This window comes from Ochotona curzoniae, unplaced genomic scaffold (assembly GCF_017591425.1).
Source record: "Ochotona curzoniae isolate NIBS_2020 unplaced genomic scaffold, NIBS_Ocur_1.0 scaffold_2587, whole genome shotgun sequence".
Classification (NCBI taxonomy): domain Eukaryota; kingdom Metazoa; phylum Chordata; class Mammalia; order Lagomorpha; family Ochotonidae; genus Ochotona; species Ochotona curzoniae.
In genome coordinates, this window is record NW_024467096.1 from 17311380 (window position 1) to 17333554 (window position 22175).

General features: G+C 45.9%; 1 protein-coding gene across 2 annotated transcripts; it reads left to right on the plus strand.

Moving 5' to 3' along the window:
• The first annotated feature begins 1979 nt into the window (after positions 1-1979).
• On the plus strand, positions 1980-21156 carry DNAJB11 (DnaJ heat shock protein family (Hsp40) member B11). 2 transcript variants are annotated; one of them, XM_041002681.1, is made up of 10 exons: positions 1981-2239; positions 5320-5476; positions 10384-10481; positions 12744-12876; positions 16853-16995; positions 17471-17553; positions 18215-18272; positions 19363-19474; positions 19896-20055; positions 20717-21156. In XM_041002681.1, the coding sequence occupies exons 1-10, from the start codon at positions 2172-2174 to the stop codon at positions 20779-20781; spliced, it is 1077 nt and encodes a 358-aa protein (XP_040858615.1). In that variant the 5' UTR covers positions 1981-2171; the 3' UTR covers positions 20782-21156. The 2 variants fall into 2 exon arrangements, with proteins under 2 accessions (XP_040858616.1, XP_040858615.1); XM_041002682.1 differs by lacking the exons at positions 12744-12876; positions 16853-16995 and having other exon boundaries at positions 1980-2239.
• Positions 21157-22175: the final 1019 nt, after the last annotated feature.

Consider the following 22175-nt stretch of genomic DNA (forward strand, 5'->3'; position numbering starts at 1 on the left):
ACCTGAGGGGAGGGTGTTTTCAATAGTGGCAAGAGCTGCTACAAAAGGCCCAGCCACCTATGCGCTAATAAAAAAGAAAATAGAGGCCAGCTTTGGTGGAATATGGTAAGAAGTCTAATCACTTAAGGATTTGTAAGCTAGTGTGGAGTTGCGGTTTTGTTTTAAGCACAATGAATTTAAGATTTTTTTAAAGATTTATTTATTTTTATTGGAAAGGCAGATATACATAGAAGAGGATAAACAGAAAGGAAGATCTTCCTTCCAATGATTCACTCCTCAAGTGAGCTCAAAGGCTGGAGCTGAGCCGATCCGAAGCCAGGATCCAGGAGCCTCTTCCGGGTCACCTAAACAGGTGCAGGGTCCCAAGGATTTGGGCCATCCTCAACTGCTGTCCCAAGCCACAAGCAGGGAGCTGGATGGGAAGCAGGGCCATCGGGATTAGAACCGGCGACCATATGGGATCCCGGGGTACGCAAGGCGAGGATCTTAGTCACTGCGCCACCAAACCGAGTCTGAATTTAAGAATTTTAAGCAAGAAAACAGCATGATTTGACAGTTTTCAAATGCATGGGTTAGGGCAGGGGTGACGATGGATGTTTGGAAACTAAGAGCAGGAGCTTAAATGGTGGTACAGTGCCAAGCTGCCACCTGGAACACTAGTACTGAAAATGGGTGCCAGTCCTACCTGTTCCATTTCCCATCCACTGGCAGATGGTCCAAGTGCTTAGGTCCCTGCTCCCACAGGAACAGAGGTAGAGTTCCAGGCTCCTGGCCACTGCCTTTCAGAGAGCTGAGGGGATGAAGCTGGGCCCCGTAGTCTAGTGGCTAAAGTCCTCACCTTGTATGCACCAGGATTTCAATATGGATGGCTGTTCCAATCCTGGATGCTCCACTTCCCATCCAGCACCCTGCTTGTGGTTTGGAAAGCAGTCAAGCATGGCCCAAAGCCTTGGGATCCTGCACCCCTCCACCCCCCCACCCCATGGGAGACCTGGAAGAGGCTCCTGGCTCCTGATCGGCTCAGCTCCAATGTTGTGGCCACTTGGGAAGAGAAGCAGTAGACAGATCTTCCTCTCTATCTGCCTCTCTGTACATTTGACTTTCCAATAAAAATAAATAAAGAGTGGATGCATGCTGACCTGCTAGGAGGTCCTTGGCATGGTGGAGGTATTTGGGGATAATAATGGGGTCACAGATCAGTGTTGTGAGAAAGGAATCGGTTCTTTTAAATTGTGCTGGACAAGATGGTGCAGTTTACTGCGATGGACAAAACTGGAAGTGGGCCGAATTCAAATAATTCGGCTCGTTAATAAGTTTCTGCTCATACTGGGCAGCCGTTTTACAATTTTCCTGTTAAAAAGGCACAACACTGTTCGTGGGTGGGTTTTTTGTTTTGTTTTCCTCTTTTGTTCATTAAGAAACTTGGGTTCAGGCTGCAGTGAGGAAGGCAGGCGAGTCCAAGCTTAGATTAAGTAGGCCTCCTCGGCCGCTCCGTGTCTATGAACCCGGGACGATCTTCGGGGTTGCTAGGAGAGCACACATTAACATCTCGGCAGAGTCCGGTCCCGGCCCATTCCGCCGCAGCACCTCAGCTCCGGCCGGCAGCTCCCGGTGAATGAAATTCCGCGACTCGACACCGAGATAAAATCTTCCTCTCGTGATTGGCCAGGGCTGGCGGAGAAGTCTCGTGATTGGTGAGAAATCTGAGGCGCCGGACGAGGAGGACCCGCCCCCTGGCATCACCCTTCAGCCTTTAACGTGAATTTCTACGCCCCAGGGAGCCGGGCTTGACAGTGTTGAAGCGGCGGCGCGATCGTCTGACGTTGCCTCTCCTAATTGGCCGGGAGCTGCGGCTGCAGTGCCGAAGCGTAACTGGCTGCGCGCGCCGCCTCGGAGGTGAAGTGTACTGTGCTGATTGGCTCCAAAGGGCCGGCAGCGTGTGATGCCCCGGGCCGCGATTGGCTCTCGCCGCCGGGGGCTTCTCTCACCGGGACTCGGACTCCCGGGAAGTGGTCCGTCCCGGTGAAGGGGACGCGGCAGCTGTGTCCGCGGGCCGAGGGAGCGGGCCCCCGGCGTGAGGTGGCCCCCCGAGGCCGGGTGGGCCGGTGTTCAGCTCGGCGGCGGAGGGAGCGGTGCTGAGGGCTCCAACCAGGGACCGGCATCGAGGAGCCATGGCCCCGCAGAACCTGGGCACCTTCTGCCTGTTGCTGCTGTACCTCCTCGGGGCCGTGATCGCCGGGTGAGGAACGGGCACCGGGCGGGACAGAGTCAGGCGAGAGGTGGCGGGGAGACCCCCGGGAGAGCAGAGAGGGCCTCGCCGTGGGACAGCGATGGGGGGTGGGAGAGCTGCGGGTGACCCCGGCGAGCGGGCCTTCGAACCACAGGCCCTACAAAGCTCAGTTGGCCGGGAGAAGTGGGAGTTGGATGCTGTGCCCGAGGCAGGAGCTGGGGGTGGAGGAGCAGAGGGAGTTGAGGGAAAGAGGGGGTCGTGAGCGGATGTAGTGTCACGCGCCGCCGGGGGGGAAAGGGGGCGCCGGGCCCCGCAGAGGGTAAGAGGATGGACGCTGCGGTGCAGAACCTGCGAGGAACCAGGGGCAGGCGGCCATGGAAGTGAGCGGGTGCTGATGCCAGACCAAGTGGGAAGAGCAGGTGGGAAAGCCATGCAGGCAAGGAGTTGGAAGAAATTGGGGTTGAGGTAGCAGAAAGAGCCTCTTAAAGAGCCCTTGTGTTGAGTCCAAGCTGTCGTCGTGCCCGCTGTCTCTCCATGGCACATTCTTGGGAAGGTAACTTGTCTAAGAAGTTCCCCAACTGGTAGTAAAGTGGTATTCATTCTAGCCTATCCTCTCACTCCATGAATTCTGTAACCCTGAAGGAACCGTGTAGCTCTCATGTTCCACATGAGAATAATCTCGAGCTGCCCCTCGGCGTGGAGTAGGAGCAGGTGAGCGCCGCAGGCTCCTCCCAGGCTTTCAGAGTGGTCGCTACAGCCTGCTGACCCAGGGCATGCTGTGCCAGGAGCCTGTTCCGGAAAGCAAGGAATATACACCTCGGTTTTTCTAGCAATTTATAGGTTGTTCTAAACGAGATGGTACAGCCTAGCAGGACTTAGAATTTTTAAGCGCTTCTTACTCTCAAGATTTTTTTTCCTGTGCATATACGCTTAAGCACTGTTGTCGTTTTTTCTAACAGCTTGAATTTCAGATAATGAACTTCTAGATAACGCTGATTATTTTCCTAGTATGTTTTAGTAATTCTTATACTTAAGCAGCAAGTATTCTAAATTGTTTAATAAAGACATTAGTATAAATGTTGTTAATACTGGAGCTTTCAGTGTTGGTTGGTTGTAAACACATCTCTTACGACCTATAAGCTTTGGTTATTGATAAAAGCTTCTCTTAAGAACTACAATGTTGGGGCTGGGACGATGGGGCAGCAAGCTGATTCTCCATCCTGTGACATCTGCACCCTGTAAGAGTCAGGTTCTACTCCTGGCTGCTTCACTTCCCTTCAGCTCTCTGCTTATAACCTGGGAAAGCAGTGGAGAATGGCCTAAGTCCTTGGGCTCCAGCACCCCCATGGGAGACCTGAAAGAAACTTCTGGCCCTTGGCTTCTGACCAGCTCAGCTCTGGCCATTGCTACCATTTGGAGAGTGAACCAGCAGATGGACAGTCCCTCTCAATCCGTATCATTCTCTCTGTAAAATCTGCATTTCCAATAAAAAATAAATTTTTATTTTTAAATGAGCTAGAATGTTGGCAGTGAGCTGTATCAACCATCTTTTTCCTGCATTTTCCCAAGCTATCACTTAACTAATTTATATCAAGTATATTGTAAATATGCCTCACTCTTTATATACTTAGTCCTTTTGGTGTTAACTTTAGCTTTACTTTTGATCTTATTTTTAAGGGATATTAAGTATAGATTTTGCGATTGGAAGAAGAATGGCCTTAACACTCAGAAACCCTCGTGGATGATGATTTTTAAATACTAATGTGTGAAGTAATTAGATTATTTTTCCCTGAACTGTGATCATGAGTTTTAATGTTCTGTCATATATCATTAGAATCTTGATATCTTGATGCATTTTTTCTGATTCATGTTTAAATAACCTCTCTCTTGTTTATAAAGGATTGATTGATTTACTTGAATGGACAGTGAGAAAGAGGGGGAGATCTTCATTTACTAGCTCACTTTCCAAGTGGCACAATAGCCAGGACTGGCCGGACCGAAGCCAGGAGCCTGGCGATTCATCTGGGTCTCCCATGTGGGTGCTCAGATATGGGATACCAGTGTTGCTCTTGGCAGCTTAACACACTGCACCAAAATGCTGGCCCCTAACATTGCTTGTAGGGAGTAGGCATTTGACTTGGTAGTTACAAAGCCCTCCTCTGTATGGTATTATTTGAGTCTGACGTCTGACTCCAGATAGCGGTTCCAAGATGAACCCCGCTAGGCAGTGGACGGTGGCCCCAGCCCTGCCCCAGCTTCAGCTGTTGGCATGCATGTAAACGGGGATCCAGCAGATGGGAACACTTGCTCTCTTTTTTTGTCTCACGAGTAAATGTTTTAATTAAATCAGTACAATTACATTACTAAGTATCTCTGTTGTGAATAATTTTGCATTCCTGATGAAGAATGCATTTTTAGAATAAATTCTCCTGGCTCAAAAGATTAGAAGAAGGAGTTGACTCTTTTGAGCATTCATTTCATTTTAAAGAATTTTTTAAATTGGAAGGTCAGGTTTGAAGAGAGAAGGAGAGACAGAGAAAAAGATGTTCCATCTGCTGGTTTACTCCCCAAGTAGATGTAATGGCTAATGCTGATCTAAAGCCAGGAGCCCAGAGTCTCTTCTAGGTCTCCCATATGGGTTCAGGGTCCCGAGGCTTAGGGCCGTCATCGACTGCTCTCCCAGGCCACAAGCAGGGAGCTGGGTGGGAAGTGGAGCAGCTGGGATATGAACTGGCATCCATGTGGGATCCTGATGCAAGGCAAAGATTTTAGCCAGTAGGCCACTGCACCAGGCCCCATTCATCTTTTCCATGAGCCAGGTCTGACCCTGAAAGTTTATTCTGCTCTTAGTGTACCTTTGCATTACTACTTCTCATCTTCACAGTGGGTTTGACTCTAGCACAGTCCTTAGCAAGGTGTTCCATAGATCTTGGCCTTTTCTCACAGTTCCTGCTATGTGCTTGCTCAGATCTGCTGAGACAGAGGTTTCTGGGTAGACTTAAGCAGCTCTGTAGGAAAGGCTTGACACTGTAGAGTCCACCATCCACAGAATACCTGTGTAACAAAGTTTTCTCTTTCATGCCTCTCAGACGTGATTTTTATAAGATTTTGGGGGTACCTCGAAGTGCCTCAATAAAGGATATTAAGAAGGCCTACAGGAAACTAGCCCTGCAACTTCATCCTGATCGGAACCCTGATGATCCACGAGCCCAGGAGAAGTTCCAAGATCTTGGTGCAGCCTATGAGGTAAGTTAGGAAGAAAGAGAAGCAAGACCACCTAACAGAAACACTCCCTTTGGGTCACTTCTGCTTGAAGCTAGCAGATAAAAGCGATAATGGATTCATTCATGTTAGTAGATGCCATTTCCTGCCTTTTTCATGTTAATGTTTATTTCAATAAGGAGAATGATGTTTACAAAGAATGAGTGATTGTAAGTAAAATGTAAGGATTAATAAGTAGATTAACTGATGAGTTTATCCACCAGTGCCTCTGGGATCCAGAGCCAGAGAGAGAAACACATCCTAAGTGAGAGCTGCAAAGGCCTGTGCTGTAAGGAACAGAAAGGGTGTGCGGGCAAGAGAAAGGCAGCACAGCACAAGGAATGTCCCGTGTCCCTTGGGAACAATAGGGTTTGATAAGACTGTGACCAGCTAAAGCTTTTTAACCCATTTCAAGGGAGTAGAAGTACTCAACCTAAAACTGCATACGAGAAGAGGATCTGTAATCCTATATTTACAGCAGCATAAGCTACAATAGCAAAGACATGGAAACAATCCAGATGTGCGTCCAAAGAAGAGTGGTTAAAGAAACTGTGGTACATCTACTCTATGGAATATTATTTAGCCATTAAAAAGAATGAAATTACACCATTTGCAAGTAAATGGTTTGTACTAGAGACCATTATGCTCAGTGAAATAAGTCAATCCCAAAAAGTCAAATATCATATATTCTGTCTAGGAAAAGGAAATCATCATGCAAATTAGAATGTATAGTGGTGGAGTAGTGGAGACTACCATAACCAGATGCAACATGCATCCCTACTTCCAAATCAAAGATGGACTCCCAGTGAAACTGTTGGACATATGTAGACAATGGGATGATGGACTGTCATTGTCTGTAGCAGCAATGTCCTGGCACACTTAAATAGACTGATGGAATTGTAACTCCTTATAAAGAAATGTATTGTGAAAATATGAGGAAAAAGAAGTTACTCAATCCAGCCAGTTTTTGCTACCTACACATGCAAACTCTGTATTGCCAAATGTAACTTTTTTACAAGAAAAAAATCTAAAACTTTGATTAAATCAGCTTTTTTTTTTTTGTTCTTAGTGCTCTGAAAAGCAGAGTGACAGAGTGAATAGTGACTAGCTCAGGTCGCCACAGTAACCACAACTCACAACTAGTCTAAGCTGAAACCAGAAACCAGTTTCGCCACAGGTGGCGGGGACCCAGGTGCATGGGCTGTCATCTGTTGTTTTCCCAGGCGCATTAGCAGCGCTGGATTGGAAGCGAAGCAGCTGGGACTCAGACGGAGACTGTGTTACAGGATGTAGGTGTGCACATAATCTGCATGCCAACCCCTAATTTTTTTGTTTGGCTTTTGGTTTTGTTTTGGCATTTGGTTTGCAGATCAAACAAATTCAGTTTGTTTGAATTTTCCACCTCTAATCTAGAGGTCAAAACATTGTCATGTGTTTCATTCTACTTAATCTTCATTAGGACACTATGAAGTATGGTGGAACTGGGCATATTTTTATTCTCATCTTTTAAAAGACCACACCAAAAAAATAAAAAAAAAAAAACTCCTAAAGTCATAAACTGAAGCTAAAATTCTTTGAATTCAAGTTTAAATTCTTACTGAGAAGTTTGAAAGCACATCCCCCTAAGGCCTATTTTAGCAATACAAAGAACTCCAAAGGAAGGGAGCCTGGTACTATGGAACAGCAGGTCAACCGTCCCTTGCAATGCCAATTTTCCGACCTCTCCACTTCCCGTCCGGATTCCTACTAGTATACCTAAGGAGACAGTGGAAGACGGCCCTGGTTCTTGGTCCCGTTACCTGTGTGGAAAGCTCCAATAAGCTTCCTCTCATGGCTCTACCTTGGCCAAGGCCTGGCTGCTGTGAATGGAAGGTCTTTCTCTTCTTTTTTTCTTTCTCTGTCTCTCTTTCTGCCACTTTGGCTTTCAATAAACATAGTTTTAAAAAAAGAAAGGAAGGGATCCCAAAACCTTATAACATTGTTCACAGGCCACACAAGATTACTAACTTAAACATTAGACTGCTGTAGATTTTATTGAATGTTGAGTTCCACTGACAGGGTCAGACCTCACGGTGTCACAGGCCTGTGCAGCCTGTGCTGGACATTCCCCACTACTGAGGAACTACTGAGCTGAAGCCGTGACTTGGAGCAGACGAGCCCTACCGCCGTCCTTCCCACCCTCGGGGAGCACTTAGAACAGAAGGCTTAACCTGGCAAGGGTTGATGGCACACCCTTTAACTTCTTGCTGTTTATACGGACTCCATATTTCTTAACTGTTTCTCATCAGTGTTCTGTTGTTTGCTAGGAGCCAAGTTCTCAGACATATCTTCTAGGGAAGCTGAATCAGCTTGGTCTCTGAAGAATCTATCACGTTCTTTAATGTAGACCATTGAGGAAACTGCAGCTTATTAACTAACATTCTGATCGCTAGTCCAGACTTTATCGTTTCCGTTGTATCATTCAAGCTCAATTTCCTGTAGCCTTAGGTAAATGTGTGTTTACAAATCAGAATCCTAGGGCAGTGTGATGAGTCTCTGCGAACTGATCTGGGGTTACTGGTGCCATTTTAATTGGTTAAGAATCTGCAAACTGTTAACTAAAGATTACTTTTTTTTTTCTCTGAAAAATGGTTTCTAAGGCCATAGGATAAAATTGTACTTCTGAAACAAAGTGAGGAGGAAGTGAATGATCAGTGACTTTAAGCATAACTTTGAGAAGGTTGTCACAGAAGCTCTTGATGTCCAAAAAGAAGCCAACTGAAAACTAGTCTTTCAAAATTTAAAAAAGATTTTTTTTTTAAATAAACCCAAATAAAGTGTTTGTTTCTTTGCAAAAACAAGATCAGAGAAATAAAGTGAAAATATTTGAACCCACATTGTATGATAATAAGAATTTGCTTGGGTTTTAAAATTAACTCTACTCATTGTATCTCCCCCAAGTGCCTATCTTCTTAGGACCTACCAGAATATTCTTTTTTTCCCACCTGATCTCTTAGTGGCTTTAGTCAAGTACTGGTCGCCTCTAGACCAATCCATTGGCATCTGCTTTCAAGAATACTGATTCTCCTGTGCACTGAATTTTCTATTTATTCTCCTAGATATTTCTTAGCTTAATAGAAATTTTGCTCTGGCTCCTTAAACAGAGTTCAAGTGCTAGGCCAAAAATGTTTTCTTTGAAAGTGCTAATCAAATCTTCCTCTCCTCTGAGTCGACAAGCCCTGTCTACCTCCAGCCTTTCTCTTCCTGGATGACCATGAATACAGATTTAGAATAGCTTTCTCTCTCTCTCTCTCTCTCTTTTTTTTTTTTTTTGAGATTTATTTATTTTTATTGCAAAGTCAGATATACAGAGAGGAGGAGAGACAGAGAGGAAGATCTTCCATTCAATGATTCACTCCCCAAGTGACCGCTATGGCTGATGCTGTGCCGATCCGAAGCCAGGAGCCAGGACTTCCTCCAGGTCTCCCTCACCAGTGCAGGGTCCCAAAGCTTTGGGCCATCCTCGACTGCTTTCCCAGGCCACAAGCAGGGAGCTGGATGGGAAGTGGGGCTGCCAGGATTAGAACTGGCGCCCTTAAGGGATCCGGGCATGTTCAAGGTGAGGACTTCAGCTGCTAGGCCACCACGCCAGGCCCTAGAATAGCTTTCTCCTTCAGTCTTATCTAGGTAAAATTTATAAAGAAAGGTTTAAAAATTTTTTCCAAAGATATATAATGTGCAAATTTTACAGTATGGAAGCTTATTTTGTTCGTACATTCTGCAACATAGAAAGAGTAGACTCACTGAGAAGGCTTATAGCCACCAGTGAGAAATACAGTTTTCTAAAGCTGTTTATTAAAATTTCAAAAATTCTTCTGAAGTAGTAAAGTTGTCTTTGAACAACTTTCATTGAGGAGTGTTTCTTATTATTCTGTAGGTTCAGACTTGGGACACTGTGAATTTAAGCACACACATGAAAAAAGCAGACAACATTGTTTTACAAATGGGTTTCTACCTTTACCAAAATGAACATAGAGAATGTAGACCTGTTCTGGAGGGGGATTGTCCTCTGATCCCCTTGGTTTGTCAGTCTCTTGCTGTGTGCGGGGTGGGCACAGGGCGCCCTGCTTTAAGACTGTCCTGATCTAATGCTTCTGTTACTGATGACTAGCTGTCACAGTCTCGTCCTGGTTGGCAGGTTAGATAATCTAGCACGGATCCACAAACTGGATTCAGACGACACCGGAGAACCGTCTGGGGAATCCGTCCCTCCTGCTTCCATCCTGACCTTCACAGCCATATCTCTAATCGCAGAGATGAGGTTTATGTGCCTTGGGGAGGTTTGAAAACCATTAAACTGAAAACATGTGGAATGGATAGCATATCAGTAACTTATTAGGGAAAATAACATGAAAAGATGGCTTAATACCACGAATAAGTGAGAACAGCATTTCCCTGACATCTTGGATACAGTACCAGAGTTAAAAAAAAAAAAAACCATACATTTGAGTACATTTTTTTTAAAAAGATTCATTTATTTTTATTACAAAGTCAGATATACAGAGAGGAGGAGAGACAGACAGGAAGATCTTCTGTCCGATGGTTCACTCCCCAAATGAACCCAACAGCCTGTGCTGCGCCAATCTGAAGCCAGGTACCAGGAACTTCTTCTGGGTCTCCCATGTAGATGCAGGATCCCAAAACTTTAGGCTGTCCTAGACTGCTTTCCCAGGCCACAAGCAGGGAGTTAGATGGGAAGTGGAGCTGCCGGGATTAAAACCGGTATCCATATGTGATCCCGGTGTGTCCAAGGTGAGGACTTTAGCCACTAGGCCATGCATGCTGCTGGGCCCTATGAATGCATCTTAACTGATTGCTGGAACCTGATTATGCTTTGCTGGATTTTATCCCAGGTCCTATCAGACAGTGAGAAGCGGAAGCAATATGACACCTATGGTGAAGAAGGCCTGAAAGATGGTCACCAGAGCTCCCATGGAGACATTTTTTCACAGTAAGTAGTTTGCCCCTTTGCCAAGTATTAGTGTTTGAGAATGGATCATTTAGTGAGTATTTTAAAAAACAATGTGCTACACACTGTTAAAGATCAATTATCATTTTACCTGGGGGCATTCAGCCACTTTAAGAAGCTTCAGCAGGGCCCGGCGCGGTGGCGCGTGGTTAAGGTCCTCGCCTTGCACGCCCGGGATCCCATATGGGCGCCGGTTCTAATCCCAGCAGCCCCGCTTCCCTTCCAGCTCCCTGCCTGTGGCCCAGGAAAGCAGTCGAGGACGACCCAAAGCTTTGGGACCCTGCACCCGCGTGGGAGACCCGGAAGAGGCTCCTGGCTTCAGTTCGGCATAGCATCGGCCGTTGCGCTCACTTGGGGAGTGAATCATCGGACGGAGGATCTTCCTCTCTGTCTCTCCTCTCTGTATATCCGCCTTTCCAATAAAAAAATAATAAAAATAAATCTTTAAAAAAAAAAGAAGCTTCAGCAAAGGGATGGCACTGAGAGGCCAACCCTAACTTAGAGCAGCTCTCACAGTCGTGGTGATGGATGCTGGAAGCCAGTCCCTCCTCAGCTGTTTGCTATCACGGAATCTCCAAACATTAAATCAAAAGTAGTTTGGTAAAGCAGAAGGAAAGGAACAAGTTCCCTTTCCATCAGCCAGAGTGGCCTTTTTCATCCTGTCAGGAGGGAATGCTCACGACCCCAAGCATCGATGGAAGGAATTGCAGTAGAGTCCTTCATCTCCTGGCATGCTCAGCTTTCTGAGGCCTGGTGCCTGCAATACTAAACTTCCCCACTCACTTTTTGTGTGGTGATGCCTGTACCAGATCTTAATCTGGGGGTTCAGATCTGAAGTTACACACAGAACAGTGCTTGAATCGCATTTTTTTTAAAGATTTATTTTATTTTTATTGGAAAGGCGGATACACAGAGAGGAGAGATAGAGAGGAAGATCTTCAGATCTTCCAGCAGGGAGCTGGAAGGGAAGCGGGGCTGCGGGGATAGAACCGGAGCCCATATGGGATCCCTGGCGTGCAAGGCGAGGACCTTAACCACTGCGCCATCGTGCCGGGCCCTTGAATCGCATTTTTATGGAGAGAAATTCCATTGCCTTCTTCAGATCCTCAAAGAGTTCTGTGAAACCTGCTCCAGAAGGATGGAGAGTCACTGCTGTACACAGCAGCTTCTCCCATTTGGTGTTTGGGGAAGACAGGGATGGTAGGACTTGCCAAGTTGTTTATATAGAAGTCATATGGTTAGGCTGGTCTTTTTTCTCTACCAGGACTAAGGGTTGTTGTGGCCTACCATGGAATTACCTGTTCTCCTTGGCTGTTCATAGTGATATCTAGGGATGCTAGAAAGAAAAAAAGCCGCTCCCACCTCATCACCCTGTCTTCCCTCCTTTTTTTTTTTCTTTAAGATTTATTTTATTTTTATTGGAAAGTCAGATATACAGAAAGGAGGAGAGACAGAGAGGAAAATCTGTCTGATGATTTACTCACCAAGCGACAACGGCCGGCGCTGTGCCAACCCGGATCCAGGAGCCAGGAACCTCCTCCAGTTCTCCCACATGGGTGCAGGGTCCCAAGGCTTTGGGCTGTCCTCGACTGCTTTCCCAGGCCACAAGCAGGGAGCTGGATGGGCAGTGGAGCTGCCAGGATTAGAACTGGCTCCCTAATAGGATCCCAGGGTGTGCAAGGCGAGGACTTTAGCCACTAGGCTATTGCACTGGGCTCAAGAGTAACAATTTTTAAACTTATCAGGAGACTAAAAATTTTTAATACTTAGTACCAAAGAGTAGTAGCTACTTTCATCAAAGATAATTTCTTGAAAAAGCATGCTAAGTGAACGTTACTTGTACATTCAAAATTACTGCTACTAACACCAACTGTGAACCATTAATTTTGTATGAGTTTATGTGTGCTGTACTTGTTCTCAGTAGGCTCACTACGTCTAAATTGTCCTCAATATCTTATCAATGAAGTTCAACATTGGATTCATGGACAGTAAATACTTTATTGTGTATATGGGCCAGATTGTATTAAAATGTGGTGTGTGTTGGGTGGGGGGTAGAGAGCAATGTAGCTGATATTGTGTACGTTAAAAATTGCAGTGTATGGTTCCAGTGCATTATAAATGTCCCAAAAATTGTGCAGTATGTTGTTTGGGAACTACGGATGATTTGACAGTGTGAAGAAATGTGAGGCATTTTGAGACACCGACTCAGACTGCCTTTCTTGATGATTTTGCACTTGTCCGCAGCTTCTTTGGAGATTTTGGTTTCATGTTTGGAGGAACCCCTCGCCAACAAGACAGAAATATTCCAAGAGGAAGTGACATTATTGTAGATCTAGAAGTTACCTTGGAAGAAGTATATGCAGGAAACTTTGTGGAAGTAAGTTCTTCATGACTTTGAATCTGAGAGGTTTCTGCGTACCTTCTCCATTTTTGGAAAAAACGTGGAAAAGAATGGTCAGCTGTCCAGAAGTGAGATCATCATAATCCTTGGATCAGGATAAACCGATATTGTTCCATGAATTCTTGATCCAGCCCAAGAGCTCCCTACAGGCTCTTTCTCATTCCATGGCTCCCCCTCCCTTCTGACTTAACCACTATCCTGGCTTTTGTGTTGATTGTTCATTTGCCATCCTAAATTGTTTTATGTTTTCTGTGTATGTTTGAACACAGTAAGGTTTTGGTTTTTTGCTTATGAAAGTGGGATATCATTTATTGTCCCCTGGGACTGTCTATTATTGCTCTATTCCATTTTCCTTTTGTCCTCCTTACCTCGTGTGTCGCCGTGCTCGCTTAGGCTCTGGATCTGTTTTCTCTAGTCCATTTTCTTCAAACATGTGTGCTCCCTAGTTTGTTGAGGAACAGGCACTTGTTCACCTGAGGTCTCTGTGTCTCGGCCTGTGCACTCACCCCCATGTGGGCATCCACAGGTATCTGTCCCTGTGGGGCCTTTTGGGCTGACCCTTTGCTCAGAGTGGTTTTGACTTTATTTTGTTTGCTGTTATGATGTATTTTTTTGGCGTCTAGGGAGTTTTGTTTTCTGTAGAGTGGTGCCAACAGTACCTGTCCCAGAACAGCTCAAGAGAGGCCAATGTAGAACTTGACCTGCGTTTGGCCAGTGTCTCTTACTTCTCCAGCGTTACAGTGCCCAGGGTGTAATCACTGCCCTGCACACATGCTGTCTCCGGGATGCTCTCGTGGCATCCATGTTACTGATCCATGGGACCCATGTGTTCTTCTAGTTCTCCTAAGGTCTTACAGGAGCCAGCAGCCTAGGCCTGTGTGTCGTCTTGACAGGAAGTGTTTTCTTCTTAGTTGGGGCCTTTTCTCTAGACATTTGAGAGAAGAGAACTGGACAACTGCGATGTGACTGGCTTGGAATACTGCGATTCAGGCTGCAGGGCAGGAAGAAGGGGCATGACTTCTTAGACTGTCCACAAATCGGAGAGGTGGTTTAGGTAGAAGTGGCATGGGCCTGATTCACTCCCATCTTCTGGACTCCTTGTTCTTCAGGTATCACTAGTACTTAGCATATAGAGCGGTGGGTATTTGGCCGAGTGACAAGCCCTCATGCCCCAAGCTGCAGGACTTGACTGTGGGTCTCAGCTCTGCTCCCGTCCAGCGTCCTCCTGCTGCAGACCCTGGGAGGCAGCGGTGGTGCTCTGCTCAGGGTGTTGAGTTTCTGCCACCCACAGCAAAGGTCTGGATTCAGTTCTCAGCTCCTGGCTTCAGCCTGACCCAGTCCCGTCCGTTGTGGGAAGTGAGCCAGTGGATGGGAACTTTCTTTTCCAGCACTGTCTTCCCTTCTTTTTCTAGCTGTGTGTCTATCTGCCCCTTACTCAAAGAAAAATATTACAAGCTCCTAGAAATTTAATTAAAAGGTTAGTTTATTTTGGTACAAAATTCCTTTTTATTTTCATTTTATTTGAAAGGCAGAGAGGGAGCAAGAGAGAGATTTTCTTTTTTAAAGATTTATTTTTATTGGAAAGACAGATGTACAGAAAGAAGGAGACATAGAAAAATCTTCCATCCAGTGGTTCACTCCCCACGTGGCGGAGATGATCCGAAGCCAGGAGCTTCTTCCAGGTCTCCCACATGGATGCAGGGTCCCAAGGCTTTGGGCCATCCTCTGCTGTTTTACCAGGCCACAAGCAAGGAGTTGGAATAGAAGTATAGCAGCTGGGACACGAACTGGTGTCCATACAGGATCCTGGTATGTGCAAGGCAAGAATTTAGCCACTAGATTATCACATTGGGCCTGGTACAATTTTTTTTTTTTAAGATTTTTATTTATTTTTATTGCAAAGTCGGCTATAAAGAGAGGAGGAGAGACAGAGGAAGATCTTCTGTCCAATGGTTCATTCCCCAAGCGGCCACAACAACTAGAGCTGAGCCAATCTGGAGCCAGGAGCTTCTTCCTGGTCTCCCAGGTGGGTGCAGGGTCCCAAAGCTTTGGGCTGTCCTTGACTGCTTCCCCAGGCCACAGCCAGGAAGTTGGGTGGGAAGTGGGGCTGCCAGGATTAAAACCAGCTCCCATATGGGATCCTGGCGCGTTCAAGGCAAGGACTTTAACCACTGTGCTATCTCGCTGGCCCCACAAATATTTTTTGTTAATACTTATTTATTTTGCTTGAAAGAATTATAGAACAGAAAAGGGAAAGACAAAGAAGCATCTTATCCATTGGTTTACTTACCAATGGATAAGAGCTGCTGAGGCCAGAACTGGACTAGTCTGAAGCTGGGAGCCAGAAACTTCCTTTCAGGTATTGCACATGGGTGCAGGGGCCCGAGGGCATGAGCCGCCACCTACTGCTTTCCCAGGCCATTATCGGGGAGCTGGATCAGAAATGGAGCAGCTGGGACATGAACCAGTGCTCTTATGGGGATGCCCACACCACAGGCAGAGGATTAGCTGGCTATGCCACCACGCTTTTCCCCCAGTGCAAAATATTTTAAGGCTATCCATACAATAGATCTTAAAAAGTTTGTGGAGAATTTGTATTATGAAAAAAGGTATGATTGGATTTGAAAATTTTTTTGCAGAAAAAATGAACGACTTTTAATTCCATTTTTCCATGGGCTTTTAAAAATACTCAGGTATTACAGTGAGTGTGCCCCTAAAAAAGGGGGGGTGGAAATTCTGTTATAATTTAATCAAAATATAAGATGCAAATTTTAAAAAAGACTGCCTTAAGAGATGGGCTAGTATGATTAGAAGCACATCCTCTTCAGTTAGTCTGCTTTGTTTAGAATTGTGGTCCTGCTGCCTGTTATTTGACCTTGAGCCTGTCACCTGGTCTGCAAGATGGAGATAGTAACAATACCCGCCTCCTAAGGTCGTGCCATGACCATGCGGTAAATGTATAAACATGTGAATGTTTAGAGCATTGTTTGGAGTAGTGGTCGCTCTTCAGTGTCTGCTCTAGTTTCTGTCATTGTTCTGACTGATTCTGTTGACTGGGACTTTGATACCCTGCCCGTCTGTGAGGGACTCTCCTCCCGTGCCGCCGTGTCATCGTGCCGCATGTATGTTGTGACTAGGCATTCGGCTCATTGGGCAGGCACGCGTGGGAATGCCTTTGCTCATATGTATAAACTTCTCATACCCAGAGGGCTCAGGCCGAGTGCAGCCAGCTGCAAGGCAGTGGTCACTGTGTTCTGCTATGAGTTCAAGTGTCTGAATGGAGATAGCCCTGGAAGGTGGCCTGGGATTGAGTTACTTCAAACAAGGAGCCGTTTGCGTTGGGATTAGGTGGCCACTCCATGCCAGCTTCTAAAGGCCGTGATTGTTTTTCATGGATGAAACTCACATTTCAGCAAAGATAGTATTTTGTTTTTTTAAGATTTTATTTATTTTTATTGGAAAGGCAGATATATAGAGAGGAAGATCTTCCGTCTGATGGTTCACTCCCTAAGCGGCCGCAATAGCTGGAGCTGAGCCAATCCAAAGCCAGGAGCCAGGAGCTCTTCTGAGTCTCCCAGGCGGGTACAGGGCTCCAAGGCTCTGGGTCATCCTTGATTGCTTTCATAGGCCATAAGCAGGGAGTTGGATGGGAAGCGGGGCTAACGGGATTAAAACCGGCACCCATATGGGATCCTGGTGCCTGCACAGCGAGGACTTTAGCCACTACACTATCATGCCAGGCCCAAAGATAGTATTTCTGTAAACCACCTCTGCTCAGTGGCTTACAAATGCTGCTATCATCAACCCTTTCTTCTTTCTTACTCTCCTCTCCGTTTTTGTTGCTAGAATTTGAGTCATTTCTGTGTGTTTTGCTTCTTTTCTACTTGGGGACGCAGCTCTGCTTGGCTGAGGCCGGGCTTAGTGGAGCTGATGTTGTTTATGCACTCCTCAGGTAGTTAGAAACAAGCCTGTGGCCAGGCAGGCTCCTGGCAAGCGGAAATGCAACTGTCGGCAAGAGATGCGGACCACCCAGCTGGGCCCAGGGCGCTTCCAGATGACCCAGGAGGTGGTCTGCGACGAGTGCCCCAATGTCAAGTAAGTGCGGCACCTTCATGGTTTCACCCATGAGCACTTGACCCATCCCCTTTGTCTAATGAGACGTCAGCGGTTCATACCGGCTCTTCCTCCCTCCCCCTCACCTGTTCTACCAAAGCAAAGAACACGAAGGGACTTTTTTTTTCCAGAAGTATTTCTTCTAAATACTTGTATCATCGTTAACATTTCTGAAGTATTAAACAGCACACTTTATTTCTTAATATGCTTCACAAGTGTTAAGGTTTCGTTTTCTTCACACTTGGGATAGTAGAGCAATCTTATGTGTCTGTGTGCCAGACAGTAGTTCGCCCTAAGTGTTGGCATTTGGAGGGTGTAGGTGGGTGTCAGGTGGCTTTGTTGTGTAGTGGTACACTGTGGCCTACCACGATCTCTAGCATAGATAACACTTTGATTATCTGTGTCCTGGGTTTTCATTTGTTTCTTCATTTCTCATTTTAAAAATTCTCTGTCGTAGACTAGTGAATGAAGAACGAACTCTGGAAGTAGAAATAGAACCTGGAGTGAGAGATGGCATGGAATACCCCTTTATCGGAGAAGGTGGGATATTGGTCATAACTTTCTGCTCTCCACCCAGGAATACTTCTCGCCCCGTCTCATCCCATATCTTCATGGCCTCAGAGTACATGCGTGTCAGACCCCCAGCGCACCTCAGCCAGTTTGAAGCTGTGGGAAGCCTTTCCCGACCACCAGGGTTCATCACCTGAAGCAGAGTTACCGTCCACCCCTCACATAGCGTGACCAAGAGTTCCTGTCGGGTAGCCCAGGTTTCTTCACAAATGCAAAGTGTCCGGACCTTAAGGGATTCATTTTTGCTTGACAGTGAAACGAGATTTACTCTCAGATTTTACCACTGGTTTTAACTTTGAAACTCCTAAGTGCTGGTTTCGGTAGCACATGTACTTAGTTTTAAACTCTAAAAGGAAAATAGCTTTCAGAGTTCAAGTTTGGAACATCCGTGAATCATTCTTTGTTTGAGAAGTAGGTCAGGTTATTTATTACTGTGCCTGAGATACAAGTGATCTCATCTTTACTAATGATCTGAAATTCTGTAGCCAGGCAGAGACACTTCCCTTCTCACAGATAAGCTGGACAGAGTCAGTGCCCAGGTTGTGACCTTAGAGAAGGCTCTGAGCTGCCAGGCGGATCTGTGATGTTCAGCTTGCAAGACTTAACACTGTGCTGTCATCTGCTCTGACAGGCGAGCCACACGTGGATGGGGAGCCTGGAGACTTACGATTCCGAATCAAGGTTGTCAAGTAAGTGACCTGGTTTTATGGGCTCCTCCCCGGCCTCTGCTTCCCAGAGGCATCTAATGGTAGAGCACACCCAGGCGTTCTGCCCTTAACAACTTTTGTTTTTTTTCTTAACTATTTGTAACTCTCAAACAATACTGAAAATTTGGACTTGGGAACTCCAAGACTGAGCCCCGATTATTTGTTTATTTAGAACAAGTCCAAGAGATGTGACAAGGAGAGAAAAGGGTAAGACAAGTAAGAACTTATGAAAGAGAAACAAAAAATAATTCTGTTCAAGGGGAACTGAAACTGTAGCTGAGGTGCTGTGGCACCATGAAGAAAAAAAGCATTTTGCCATAGAACAGACCTTCTGCTGTAAGATATGCAACTCCTATGGAGAAAGAACTGTTCTTTCATGTTCCCTTTCAGCACAGAGGGCTACCCCAGCAGTCATCCTGCCTGGGTCTCAGGCTTTCTTGTTTGTTCTCTCTTGTTAGCACTTTGGATACCAGTGATTCCTCTGATGTAAAGATTCGCTGGAGCAGGGCTCCCCCTAGAACGTGGGGAGACACTCCTCACTGCCTGTAATCTCCCCACAGTCTGTAATCTCTAGGACTTTTCCTCCAGCCTTCCTTCCTGACCCTGGCTCTCTTAGCACTTCCCAAAGAAACTGGACCTTATGCTGTTCCCTCAGCAAGCTTGGTGCCTCTGCACATCCCTGCCTCTGCAGAATTGCCTCTCACCCTGGACCCACATCATCTGCCTCTGCACCTCTGGCCAGCTCAGAAACCACTCCAGACCCATTTCTGTCTCCCAGCTCCCTAGCACACCCAGCTACCACTGCTAGATGTTTGCCTTTCTCTCTTTTCCACTATCTAGTGACCAGTCCTTCCAGTTACACGCTTTGATTTCTGATTGTGAGCTGCTTGACGGTCACATCTGATACGTGACTTGGTCATCTTGGTCGATAGAGACTGCACAAAGGCATCTCCTCCAGTAAATGCTTGTCCTTTGAAAGAGTGATGTTCTTCCTCCAGGATTTTTCAAACAATGTTTAACTGTTCCCAGAAAAAGATGGAAGTTAATCATTTTCACCTTGATCTGTTTTCAGGCATCCAATATTTGAAAGAAGAGGGGACGATTTGTACACAAATGTGACCGTCTCACTGGTTGAGTCTCTGGTTGGCTTTGAGATGGATATCACTCACCTGGATGGTCATAAGGTAAATGGACCGACCTGCCTGTTTTCTGTCTTGGTGAAGCCTCCGCCTGGGTGGCCATCTCAGTCGTTTAGAACCACAAGGAGCCCCCTTCACGAGCTTGCTCTGCCTTCTCACCTTAGTCCACAGCTGCTCGCCAAGCAGTGGCAGCCACAGGCCTGCCAGCTACTCTGTCACCGGCCTTTGGCAGTCTCATCCTTGCAGTTTCCATTGACAAGAACGTCACTCTTTTTCACTTACTCGTGTATTTGATTTTTCTTTCTAAAGCCTTTTCTCTCTGACTCTCATTGTCTTGTTTCCCTTGCCCTCTCATTCTTTCTTTGCTGAGCTGTGACACTAGCCATGCGCAGGCACCCACCAGAAGCTGGGAGGCATACTCCAAGTGGACTGGTTCTCTTCCACTCCATTCTGTTCTGCTTTCCAGGTGCATATTTCCAGGGATAAGATCACCAGGCCAGGTGCCAAACTGTGGAAGAAAGGGGAAGGGCTCCCCAACTTTGACAACAACAACATCAAGGGCTCTCTGATAATCACTTTTGATGTAGATTTCCCAAAAGAACAGTTAACAGAGGAAACAAGAGAAGGTATGGGGTATACTGAGTGAGTGTGTGTGTGTGAGAGAGAGAGAGAGAGAAAGAGAGAACGGCAGCTATCAAAAAACAAAACCCTTGAGTGACCTGGGACATTGACCATTAATACTAGAGGAACATTAGAATAGAAATGGACTTTGTAAAATCGTCTGTCACTGTGTGAAAAAGGCTGTGTAAGCTAGACTTTGAAACCTGGGAAGTGGCAAGTTTTAATGGGAATGAGACAGAATGGGCCAAGCTCAAGGGGACGGGAGGCACACAGCAGCAGTCTACAGGAGTCACGTCTGTGAGGACTGTTGATAAAAGCTCCCGACTAGGGAACTTAAGTGAAAAACTACCATGGTGATGGAGGTAAAAACCAAAAAGAGAACAGAGAAGGAACTGAAAACTTAGGTGATGAATGTTTTCCTGGTTCTCACGACACTTTGTGGGTGTGAAGGCCAGAGGGCAGAAGGAGGCAAGCGATTGTCTGGGTCGCACATGCGAGTGTGGGGGCATAGCCGGTGAAGTTGGGTATTGCTAGTTGTGTAACTCGTGTAACTCAGACCCGTGGTTGCCATGAGATCACCTGTGAGTCTTTTCATGAAGCACTCTCTACCAATGCCAGGGAAGCCACTTTGTCGCTAATGGGGTCATTTGTCCATTCTTTTTGCAGGTATCAAACAGCTACTAAAACAAGCGTCAGTGCAGAAGGTATATAACGGACTCCAAGGATATTAAGAGTGAATAAAATTGGACTTTGTTTAAAATAAGTGAATCGGCGATATTTATTATCTGCAGGGGGTTTTTTTGTGTGTGTTTATTTTCAATATACAAGTCTTTTTTTTTTTTTTCCTAATAATCATCATGATTGCATAAGAGGGCATGAGAATCTGTCTGCATTCAGACAAGAATGACCAGCAAAAGGTTTACTAATACCTCTCCCTTTGGGGATTTCCTGTCTGGTGCTGCCGCCTGAGTTTCAAGAAGTAAAGCTGCAAGAGGACGCCAGAAGCAAAAGAAACACAGCCGAGAGGGCCGGAGTCCATTGTTAGCTATCTCACTGAAAATGCCAACTGGAGAAGTCTGTTTTTAAATACATTCGTTGTTATTTTTCTCTTGACTCCTGTTTTTTCTGCTGTGAGTTAGTTGGGTTTTCCTCCTCCTGTCAAGCAGGATGAAGGCACAGCATGCAAAAGAACGTCAGAGACCCAGCCCTGGCACAATAAACGCACACGGCACCTTGGAGAGAGGAGCCGGAGGAAACTGAGTACCACTGGCCAGGGCTGCGGCCTGTCAGGTAAAGCCACGCCTACAACACCAACATCCCATATGGGCACCGCTTTAATGTCCCCGCTGATGGTCTGGAAAAAGCAATGGAAGATGACCCCAGGGCCTGGGCCCCTGACACCCGTGTGGGAGACTTAGAGGAAGCTTTTGGCTCTTGGCTTCGACCTGGCTCAGCCCTGGCCATAGTGGCTGGATGGGGAGTAAACCAGAAAATCAAAGATCTCTCTCTAACTCTTTCAAATAAATTAGCAGATTTAAGGGGGGGAAAAAAAGAAATTGGGATACAAGAATCACGGTTATACAAAGAACTGATGATCTTTGAGAAAGTTTTATTTCCTCTCATTTAATTTGGGAATAATAAAATTGGTATTAAGTGCTGTTTAGAAATTACTTTTTCATGTATCTCAGTTGATTTCAACGAATTTTTGGTTTGTTTTAGCAATTAGATGACCTCTGGTTCTGGAGAGGAAATGCTATAAGTAGTTGCAGGTTATATTCACGTCTTTGGTGGCACACAGTGCAAATCGCTGGCTCAGGCACATGGACGTTTGAACCTCCTTCGCTGTTTTACATCACGCAGTCACATCCCACTGTGCTGTTTCACTTCAGTGCTGTGGAGCCGTTGCCATCTGTAGAGCTGCCTTTCAACTATCTGCGTGCTTCCAGCAGTGCCTGGCATTGGACTGTTGCAGGAGCCAGTGCTAATCTGAAACTGTAGCTATTTCCCTTACATATCTTAGCCCAGGAGAGTTTTACTATTGCACTTGCTAATTCCGATCTTCTAAAGTTGTATATTCCATTTAGTCATGACACTAAACTAAAGGGTCTGTTGTGGCTAGAAAGAC

What these genes read in the sequence shown, in the direction of transcription:
- DNAJB11 (XM_041002681.1), top strand. Translation starts at nt 2,172, where the DNA reads ATGGCCCCGCAGAACCTGGGCACCTTCTGCCTGTTGCTGCTGTACCTC. An exon ending in GACGAGTGCCCCAATGTCAA is followed by an intron (nt 16,996 to 17,470) that starts GTAAGTGCGGCA and finishes TCTCTGTCGTAG; the next exon opens with ACTAGTGAATGAAGAACGAA. An exon ending in ATACCCCTTTATCGGAGAAG is followed by an intron (nt 17,554 to 18,214) that starts GTGGGATATTGG and finishes CTGCTCTGACAG; the next exon opens with GCGAGCCACACGTGGATGGG.